The following is a 10,766-nucleotide window of genomic DNA, read 5'->3' as shown; positions in this document are numbered from 1 at the left end:
CACGCTAATGCACAATACCGCCCTGCTCGCTCTAGCAGAGCTCTTACTCCTTAGGCTGCCAGAGGGGAACTGAACTCTGGCCTCAGCATCCTCTGTTTATAAAGGCCAGGCCCTGCCCCCTTCCAGTCAGCTGACACAATCAGTTGCTTTAGCAAGTCACACCTGTGCTGCCCTATTGGGTGGCAGCTAAGCCCATGTTACCGTTATCAGTAGCAGGCACCTTAGTGCCCTGCTACACTCCAAAATCCTTAAAGCGTCTGGGTTTTCCCACATGCAACACTTGCCATGTTTAGCACAAACTGGCATGGGCTGCAATTCCAATAGAAGTGCTACTATGTCTATATATTGTACATTGCAACAACAACTGTTTCAGAAATGAGGGTAAACATAGGAGCCATGGTGGATCCCAGAGCAAATAATAAAGAAGAAAGCAAAAGCACTATTCCAAAAATATGCTCACCAACGATGAGGCAGCAGTCTCCAAAGTCTTTTCACAATTTGTTGGCCTATTTTATTAGTTGAAATTAAACACCCGGTCCACAAGTAGCCCTTGAAAGTTCTCATTAATCTCTCTGATAATTACACAAAGCATGGGATTTAAAGTTACGAGTAGACTGTATGATGCCTTTAAGGCACTGGCTTAGAAACTGTGAACAATATTTAAACCTGCCACAACTCTGAGAAAGACAGAGGAAATACAAGATTCATCTGGTTCAGTGTGCTCTTGATGCCTGCCCTTTATCTGCACATCTCTTCATACCTTATATCACCCTTCAAAGAATCTGGTGGCACCCTGGTTGAGAATCACTGATTTAGGCAAAACTGCCACTCAGGTCAATTGGAAAAATGTGTCACATATGATTAACACATTTTTACCATATGTGACACATTTTTAAACACAACCGCCTTTTTCCCCTGCAAAGGAAAACATGCTAGTTATCACATTTCAGTCAAGATCTCCAATAACTCAGTACTTTTTGCTCAATAGAGACTGAATAAAGCGTTCAGAATTTAGCTCTCAAGACCAATACATTTTAAACCTCTATTTTTAAAACAGGGTAAAACTGCCCACTTGGATACTAGATTCATTTTTAAATTAAAATGTCCTTTTACTGAACATAAAATATAGTTTCTAGCCCTTCTCTTCCACATTTTCCTTGGACCAGGTAAACAGTCAGGCTAATACACATCATTTCAATACTGGAGTCGAAAGTATCATATGATCTATCATGCACTTTTAGCAAATATACTGATGTTACAAAGGTTAAAAAAACAACTCACTTACCCCACACTGCCATGAACACAGCAAAAAAGACAGTAGCTCCATTATCAAAAAGGTGAGTCACCTGTGGATGACACCAATAACCTGAAGTTATTGAAGGTCTTATTCACAATTATACTGTTTGTAAAATGGTAGCAATAAAAATGTGTAGTACTCATAAGCACTGATAGTTAGAAGGACTGATATCCTCTCCCAGAGGTGTAACAAATAAGCCAGATACCCAGGGCACTGGGACACATGTGGAGAGTGACAATTCCTAGCTGCCATTTTGTGCTGTTAACATGATTGTGTGGCTATGGCTGATGTTTTTCCACCCCTTTCTCCCAAGCTGACGACCACAGTGGTCACCTCATTTGCCCTGTCCTAGTTATGCTATTGTTGCTTTCTGTAGCCTCATCACCAGACGTATGGGACATGGAGGTGGGAGGTGTCAAGCATCATTTAAGATTATGCCTCCAGTCAACTGACCCACTATCGGTGCTGATCTGAACTGAGAATGTCTATGGGGAAGATGGAAGTTCTCTCTCACAGAACAGAGCAACTTATTTTGTAAGGCTGAGAATAAAACCTGTTTCATAAGATAAATTCTGAGGCAGAGTATTGCAGCAAATGCTAAGACATCATAACTGATAACGGCTGATTACAATAAGTCCAATTGCACAGATATGTAAATAAGTTATATGGTCCAAATTCAATCCTACTAAGAGAGTACTGATGTCAGTATGGGTTTAACTGATCTGCCATTTAGAAGATTTTACTTTACCATGCTTATTAAAGATATTCACAGACTTCAGAAATGCTATTACTGAGAAAGCATAAACATTTCCTATTTGCATAGCTTATACGTACCTTGGCATAAACACAGCTGTCTGACAATCTCATGAAGGGACAGTATTTATCACATATAGGACACATTATGATATCTGTAGCTTGGCAGACTTCTTTACTGGAAAAATGGAAAAAGATAAGGATTAACAGGTTCATATCCATCTTCAAATGGACCAGTATATTTTGCTAATAAATCACAACTGGTTGTTTACATGTCTCTTATCGCATGATTTATCATTCTCAAGATGTCCTGCTGTCAACAGTCCTCTGAGGAAGGAATCTTTTATGGCCATACCTTGTATGGTTCCTTGGTCCTCAAAGCAGTAATTTCTTTCACATGAAACAACATTCACTTTGGAAAAGAGATATTGAAGGTCCTTTTTGTTTGTGAACAAATTAAAAACAAAAACCTAGACAACTAAAACCTCCCACCCCATATTACTACAAAATGGGAGTGTCTATACGTGCATTTAGGTGTGCCTAAATGTAATGTGCATTAAGGCGATTTAGGCTCGCGTCTACACATGCATGCATTAAAACATGTTAACGCTGTGTGTGTGGACTGATGTGGGACTACTGTTAGTCCCACGTTGGTCCATACACAATGTTTATGTGCCTTAAAGCATCTACATGTGTGTTAATGCGCTTTAGCTATTCACACCTAAATCTGATACCTGCTTTTGCACGTATAGACGCACTCAATAGGATTCAGAGCACAGTCCTGCAATGGCAAACTGGGGAGACAAGATGAGGTAGCAGCTCTTCACTACTATTTCTTTCGGAGCCAATAAAAGTTAACAGTAGGAGGCAAAAACAAAACAAGTACAGGTTATAGGGAATTTGGAGAGTTCCTTTTTCAGACTTGGCCTCATGAATCCTGACAGAAGCTCTAGGTGGCACATACTCTGTAAAAGGTCTCCTGCCCTGTAGCTCAGAGAAGCTCAGTTGCTGAGCTGCTCTTGGAGAGAAAACTTCTTTCCCCTCTGTCAGCTGCTTAGGAAGTGTGGAGGAACCAGTGCTGCACCCTCTCCCCACCACGTTTAGGGGGTAGCACTGGGAGAAACTCTAGCTCTCCATGGTCCATGAATTAGAGGACAGTGTTATATCAGCCCATGTGCAGGAGTGCAAAACCAGAGAAGGTCGTTACATGCTACTTATTGCCTACTAACATCTATACGCAGTTTTCCCTGAGAATCGGGTTGTTGTTTTTTAAGAATCAGTAGGATAAGCTGAATTTTGCAAGAAGAAATGAAACAGTTAACAGGTCAAGGCTCATGGGAGGCACCAAAGCTATTCACAACTTTAAAGTTGCATTAATTGGGTTGATTTTACCAATAAACATGCTTACTTTACCTGACTTGGCAGTGGTTCAAGGTTGTGACTCCATACAAAAAGACAAATAATCCAATGAAGGCAGCTGGGAAGAGCATTCCTGTGTACCAGCCTAACCAGGCAAAGTACAGACCAATTTTCTCACCAAAATACCGTCTGTTTAAAACACAACAGAGCAAAGTTACCTGCTAGTTTATGTATGTTTTTCTGATCACTGCTTGCTAACAGAAAATGAAGATTTTAGTTATACCTTAAGGGAGAATTTAGACCCAGGGACATTAGTTTTTAAGACCCAGCTCAAATTTAGGCTTATTTTCAATACTAATGCATATCTAAATACTCTCAGAAAGTGTCTACATGAGATGTTTACCACACAGTAGACTAACTAGGTGTGCAGTAAACATTTTGGCATCTACACATGCATCCCTAGTAGAGTGGAGTAAACTAATTTACTTTGCAGCAGGATAGTACTTGTATTTTAAAAACTCCTCTGCAGTGCACATATGGCTGGCTGGGGCATGAGGGTGCTTTAGCATGGGGCCTGCCTGCTCGCACACTGAAGGACCCTTATGCCCCAGCCAGCCCCTCCATGGCATGTTGAGGCAGGAGCATCCCCAGGCTGGCAGGCTAACCCCCAGAGTTTCCTGCCAGCTGGGTCTGCTTCAACCCAGCTCAACATTCTGCGATCCTGGGCGCACATGCAAATGGCAGTACACTCCAGAATTTATGGCCCCCAGACACATGTTCAAATGGTGCACCCAGGAGCAATAAACTCTGCAGTTGGAGTTTATTGCCATTGCATTAATTGCACATGTAGATGCATCCCCACCCTGCAGAGGATTTAATAGGAACTGCTACCTGCTGACCCTTGGTACTGTATGTGTAGGAAACAAAAGGCCACATTCTTCTCCTAAGTACATTCCCTTGTTACTAACTACTGAAATCAAGGCAGGTACATCAGCACAGACATGGTATAACTGGATGCATCTCCCAGGATGTGCAATTAATGCACATGAATAAACTCCAGAGTATATTGCTGCAGAGTTTATTGGTGCACAGCACATTGAGCCCAGGTCAGAGCAGCCCTGGCTGGCAGCAGCCCACAGCTGCTCTGACCAGGTTCAATGTGCTGCAGTGGGCTTGGCTGGGGCACAAGGGTGCTTCAGCGTGGGGCTAGCTGCTAGACAGCCCCCACACTGAAGCACTCTCATGCCCCGTTCAGCTGGGCAGAATCAACATGTGTGCTGCTGTGCATGAAAAAACTGCAGCGCAGGCTCGTACTTGTATTTACAAGTATGAGCCTGCTCCAGTTTTTATTAGGTTTGTCCACCCTAACAGGGTTGCATGGGTAGGTGCACAGATGTTTACTGCAGAGCTAAGTAGGCAGCTTTGCAGTAAACATCTTGTGTAGATATGCCCAGTGGCAAGTAAATAAGACCCAGCCTGCCTACATTATTAGCTTTTATTTTTTACTTTTGAAGTGCTCTTACCAGAGTTTCTGGAAAAGTTATCTTAGGATTCTAACAGGGACCAAAAGTGAAAAGCAGTCAGGACTCTAGCGAGCACTTTTCTGTTGCACGTGATGCTAGATTGTGGAAAACTGATGAAAGATTTGATTTTTCAGCCAGTTTGTTTAAACACAAATCCAGGTTACCCCCAGGAACCTCCAATATTTGAATAATTATTTTAAATAATAATTTAAACTAATCAATTAAATGTAAATAAAACAATAACTTATAAAATAATTATTTTAAAATAATTTGGTATCAATCCACTGATATTTTTCTTCTTTACTTCCCTAGAACAATTATTTGGAATATTGTTTTGCAGATTTACAAACACAATAAACCTAGGAGAATCCTGGAATTATCCACAGCAGGAATAGGCTGAATGCACTATCATATGTTTGATGTTCTTTTGTAGCCACAACATAATTGTTAGGTGTGGATACTGAGTATAAATCAATAAATAACTATAACAATGATAATAAGGAGCTTGAAGAGTGCTCTCCTGATTCATTTTAAAGAATGAGGAAATCTGATAATGTCATCTTTGACTTCATAAACTTTATGGTCAGTTCAACTCAAGCTGGATGTCAAGTCCATTTGGCAAGATTAGCTGATGCAGCATATGCTTATGCAAATATGGACATTTCTGATTTATCCAAGGTCAGAGGAAGCAATACCAGTTGATTTCACGATTTGAATCAATCAACTGTTTGCGGGGAAACGAAGAAATTCTGCCCACATAACCCCACCCCTATTTGCTTCTAGGCTAGAGACAATGTAAGAGAGAAGGCAATACTTAGCTAAAAATGGACTAAATCATAATTTAAAGTGTATGTTGAAGACTTTTCATACAGAGAAATATGTCTTTATTTTGACATTATTAACAGTTCCACATGTTTAGAGCAGTGACCAGTAAACATTCTACACTCTTTACTATCAGTTAGGTTTAGAGTGATCATTCCAAAGGCCAAATGTTGTCATATTTCTCTATAACAGGGGTTTTCTACCTTTTAAAATAAGTGCACCTCTGGCAGCATCCTTTTTAGTAAGTGTATCCCCAGGGAGGGGGGTGGTGAGTGGCTGGACACTGAGTGGTGGGGAGGTGGGTGGCAAGTGACTGGATGTGGGGCGTGGCGGGGGGGTGGTGAGTGGCCAGATGTGGAGCTGGCGTGTCTGCACTGCCCTACTTTCACCCCACCCTGGCCTTGCTCCTGTGAGGCAACAGCATGGGGTGGCTGCACTTTGCCCGTGTCCACCCCCACGTACTACCTGGGACCTTTCAAAGTACCTCCAGGGGTATGTATACCCCCGGTTGATAACCCCTGCTCTATAAGATAACAGAGATCACAAGTCTTCTAGCTACAGAAACAGAAAAGTAACAGCAATATGGTCAATAGAAACAAGAACAGCAGGTCTGGCTGTCCAGTTTAGTAGTATATGTGCACCAGTGGCACAAGAGTTCATCTGACATTTTGGACAACAAATTGTCTGCTCCACCAAGAAACAAAAATCTGATTTTATGAGATGACTTCAGCAAGTGCTCATCTTGGGGTGGTCGTGATGCCTCCTGCTGGCTGATAAGCCCTTCCCAACCTGGCTCCCCTTGAAGCCCTCTCCTTGTTACTTGCCTGCTGGGCCTTGAGGTTATTAATTTCAGATGAAAGGGAGGCTGCCCCTGGGCTTCCCAAGCCTGGTCTTACTCATAACCACAGGTGCTCATGGTGAGTGCCTTAAGGTCTAGTTCATGGGCTCCATCCTCCCCAATAACCACTCCCATGCCTCACAGGTGATCTGTTAACATATGCCCTTCATGGGCTACATGCTCCCAGCCCTAGTCCTCACGCCTCCTGGGCTTCAGACCCCTTTGGCCCCACACACTGCCCTTGGACAGGCCCCAGGCACAAGACTTCCATGGAGATCCCAGTAAGTGGCAGCTCTGTGACAGCATGGGGCCAGGGTTTCTATGGAGATCACACCCAGTAATGCTAGCAGGGCATATGACTGGGCAGGAAGTTGCTCTAAGGCTGGGGCTGGGATCTTGCAGTGGTGACAGCATGATCTGGAGCTGGGGCAGAGCTATGATCTGTGGCTTGCATGCCCCTGCCCAGGGTACTTGGGCAGCAGACCGCAGCTCTGCCCCAGCTCTGGACCATGCTGTCACTGCCACAAGATCCCAGCCCCCGGCGCAGCTCCTTGTGCACACCCTGCCAGCACTGCTGCGGCTAGTCTCCATGGAAATCCTGGCTTCGCTCTGTCACAGCTCCACTGCTTCTGGGGTCTCCATGGAAACCAGGTGCAGCAACATGGGCAAGGGCTGCTGGGAAATGGAATCTACAGTGGGCCCAGCTTGGCCCATGGGCCAGACTTTGCCCACCCCTGGTCTATTCCCAGGCCTATCCATTCTGAGGCCTGCCTAGCTCCTCTTGAGCACTGGGCCACCAGCTCATGTCCCCAGGCCTGCCTATTCCAAGGGTTTCTTGGCTCCTCTCAGGCACTAAGCCCCCGGCCCCCTGTTCCCAGGCCTATCTATTTCAAGGCCTGTCTCGCCCCTCTCAGACACTGCTCACTTCACTAGCTGGGCACCCTGGCCCTCCTCTCTCTGCTGTTCCTCTCCAGGCTATGGATTTACCCACTACTGTTCTAAGGCCTTTGTCTTCCAAGGCCTGGTCTGTTCCTGGGTTTAGTGTTACTTACCCCAGCTCAGTGGTTATCAAAATCCCTGCTGCAGGCCTGATGCCAGGAGCTCCTCTCACAGTGGCACTCTCAGGGTATACTTCCTGACCAGCGCAGGCCCTGGGCTTAAGTGCTTCAAGTCTGGCTCCCTTCTAATTAGCTGACTCTCTAATCAGCCCCACTCACCACCTGTAGGCTGCTCCCCAATAGGGTGGCCACTGGTCCTGTTTTACACCAGACTATCTGTTTTTAAATGCTTTGTCCCCTGACCATTCCTGAATTGAAAAGGACTGAAAAAGTCCTGTTTTTCAGTTCATCGGTGGAAATGAGTGTCAATACATTATCCTTGCGATTCTATTGGCTGCTCCTAGAGGTAGGGCAGTGCATAGCCAGAAGAAGCAGGGTTCCTAGCCAGCCAGGGAGGGAGGGAGGAAGGTGGAGTATCCACAGGGATGGTTGCTCTACACCTGTGCAAGAAGCTGTGGCTGTAGTGCATGTACAGGCACAGTGAAAGCAGAGGTGCTTTTGTATGCCTGAGCTCCCTGACCCTGGGCTGGGCATGTGTGGGTGGGTCCAGGCCCTGGAGGCAGCTGAGCTGCCAGGGATGGGCAGTTAGTCTTCACACACACTCCCCTGTACTGCCTTGGCACAAGGTAACAGCTTTGAGAGCAGGCAGGTGAAGCACTGCATTTATCTGCTGGAACACTGGTGGGACTGGAAATAGGCTCTTGTCACGGAACAGTGCAGTGAGTCCCTGGGGTGTCCTGCTGAGTGGGAAGTGGGGAAGGGGAGCTTTGGGCAGAGGGGCCTCTGGGATCCTGGGCATATGGGCCAGCTCATTAAGTCCTTATTTCCCCTCCAGGACAGGCAAACCTGTCTCCTGGGGAAGGAAGGGAAGGTCCCACCAGGACGATGGCTGCAAAGCCCACCAATCCCACTCAGCTCACCTCTGAGCAGAATGTGGTCAGGGCAGATTCACAGATGCCCACTGTTTGTGCTGAATGCTGATACTGGAGCAGGTGAGGTCCCTGTCCAGTGTGTGCCCGTGGCTCCCAAGTGGAGCTGGACTGGAGTGAGACCAGATCCCAGTGGGGGGAGGGTGTGCTGAACTATCTGCAAAGAATGGCAGAGCTATAAGATATATGAAACCACAATGCAGGGGAAGCAAGGTGAGGCTCCCTGCTGGCTGAACTGCAGAGGCTCACAAAATTGCTGCTGATCCTAGCACTTGCTCTCCCTTGTTTCACAGAGTGCCACACATTCATTGGAGTGGGGCTCATGGACCCAACAGCAGTCTTTTTGTGGTGGTCCCACCCCTTGCTGTTGATTGGCCAACGGACTCAGTGCCCCCACCCCTCACTGGTGATTGGTAGAGGAGGCAGTGGCCCTGCTCCTCATTGCTGATTGGCTGAGGGGGGCAGTAGTCCCACCCCTCACTGAGGGGATGTCCTGTATTGTGGGGATGCAACAGAGGCCACCCTACTCCCCAAGCCGTCTCTCATCTTAAAGTGACAGGAGTACACCAAATGCCCTGTCACAATGACATACAGCAAAGTTTACACAACCTATTTTTATCCACGCATATAATTCAAAGTTTGGGTACTAAGTATTAAATGCAAAATCTTTATGTGATAATTTTTCTATCATTCTGGTTCTTCCCACACTCAAGGAGGTATTCTCATTTAGTACCATTAGCTGGAAACCATACCTAACAAACTTCACTGCTTTCGCTCACTTTAGCCTCTGTAGCTGGCAGCTGTAAAATACATGGCTCCTCTTATGATCAGATACCAGGCAAACAGCTGCTTCTGAAACCTATCCTGATACCAGTTTCAATCTAGTAAAAAATTGCAAGTGAAATAGATACAAGAGCCAGCAACTTGAACTTCTCAAGGGTAAGAACGAAACTCCTGAGATGAGCTGTGATCCACCCCATCTTTTATTGTACTGCTATTGCTTTGATATATATTGATTTGGATGAGTAGCTTCAGCCTTGTCTCACATGTTTTTCTCTCTCCCTGTATTGCTATATAACGGCACACAAACAACAGGAGGAAAGATGCACCATCTAAGACAAAGTTATCGTGTATCAAGAGCTTAATTCTACAGCACCTCTTTGTGCCTAAGGGGCACTTACATAGCCACTTCATTATAATTTTTGGCACTTATACACAATCCTGTGGCAGAACAGGATGTTTCTATATGCATACCTCTGGAAAGTAAAATAACAGAGATGGTAGAAGCTTTGATCTTTCAGCCCAGGAGCCTAGCAATTAGGACAAGTCCTAGGAGTGAGAGACTTGGCTTCTAGGCTCCCTCACCCACAGGGCATTTGAACCCGTGTCTTCTACTTCCCAGAAAAGGGTTCAAACCATGAGGCCAGGGCCAGACACTGCTCAGAGCACTGTTCTTGAAATGATTCTTGGGATAGAATGGGCACAAAACAATCTACCCCACTGGGGCCATGGCTAGAATCCAGGGCACCCTCCCTCCATCTGCCTTCTTCTCTTCCCTCTTGCCCCACATATCTTCCCCTCCTGACTACCCAAAGGGCCACCCTCAAGAAGAGGCTTAGTGGTCATAGCACTTCAGTGATCCTTTTCTGCTGCCCTTACTCCATGGAAAAATTTCAGTCAGCTATGGATAAGGGCCAGCAGCTAGCTTGATACACTTCTGCATCATGTGCTACTCAGGTAGTTACAGATACTCATATGAGCTTTGTACCCAGCCCACTGCCCTTATTTCCTCCTTCTCCTGTGGAACTGCACACTGACTCCTGACTTTGTACTTTTGCCCTCTGGTGTTTACATTTCTCTGACTTGATTGCTTTTCTTTCCTTCTCAACCTGGAGGGACGTGGGCAGTGGGATTCTGCAGGGCTCGGTCCTCGGGCCCGCACTGTTCAACATCTTCATCAGTGATTTGGATGAGGGGGTAAAAAGCACCCTGTAAGGGTGCAACAGGCTACAGTCAGACCTAGACAGGTTACAGGGGTGGGCGGGCGAGAACAGGATGGGTTTCAACACCGACAAGTGCAAGGTGCTGCACCCGGGCAGGAACAACCGGCACCATACCTACAGGTTGGGGAACTCCCCTCTTGTCAGCACGGAGGCGGAAAGGGATCTGGGGGTCATCATTGACTCC

At 45.9% G+C, this 10,766-nt stretch overlaps 1 protein-coding gene and 1 long non-coding RNA gene across 2 annotated transcripts in view; one reads left to right on the top strand and one right to left on the bottom strand.

Annotated features, from left to right (window-relative positions):
• ANO4 (anoctamin 4) overlaps positions 1-10,766 on the bottom strand; it is a 207,776-nt gene that overhangs the window by 75,355 nt on the left and 121,655 nt on the right. Inside the window, exons 11-13 of the mRNA XM_019545137.1 lie at positions 3,464-3,598; positions 2,132-2,228; positions 1,286-1,346 (exon numbers count right to left, since the gene is read on the bottom strand). Of these exons, the coding sequence (XP_019400682.1) occupies positions 1,286-1,346; positions 2,132-2,228; positions 3,464-3,598 (293 nt within the window). The remainder of the gene's footprint in view (positions 1-1,285; positions 1,347-2,131; positions 2,229-3,463; positions 3,599-10,766) is intronic.
• The window catches only part of LOC109316796, an 18,272-nt gene that overhangs the window by 5,471 nt on the left and 2,035 nt on the right, over positions 1-10,766 (top strand). Inside the window, exon 2 of the long non-coding RNA XR_002102922.1 lies at positions 7,140-7,145. This is a non-coding gene — a long non-coding RNA (uncharacterized LOC109316796). The remainder of the gene's footprint in view (positions 1-7,139; positions 7,146-10,766) is intronic.

This window comes from Crocodylus porosus, unplaced genomic scaffold (assembly GCF_001723895.1).
Source record: "Crocodylus porosus isolate Cpor-Errol unplaced genomic scaffold, CroPor_comp1, whole genome shotgun sequence".
In the NCBI taxonomy this organism is placed as follows: Eukaryota; Metazoa; Chordata; order Crocodylia; family Crocodylidae; genus Crocodylus; species Crocodylus porosus.
Note: the sequence above shows the minus strand (reverse complement) of the source record. Positions and strands in the feature narration are given on the sequence as shown.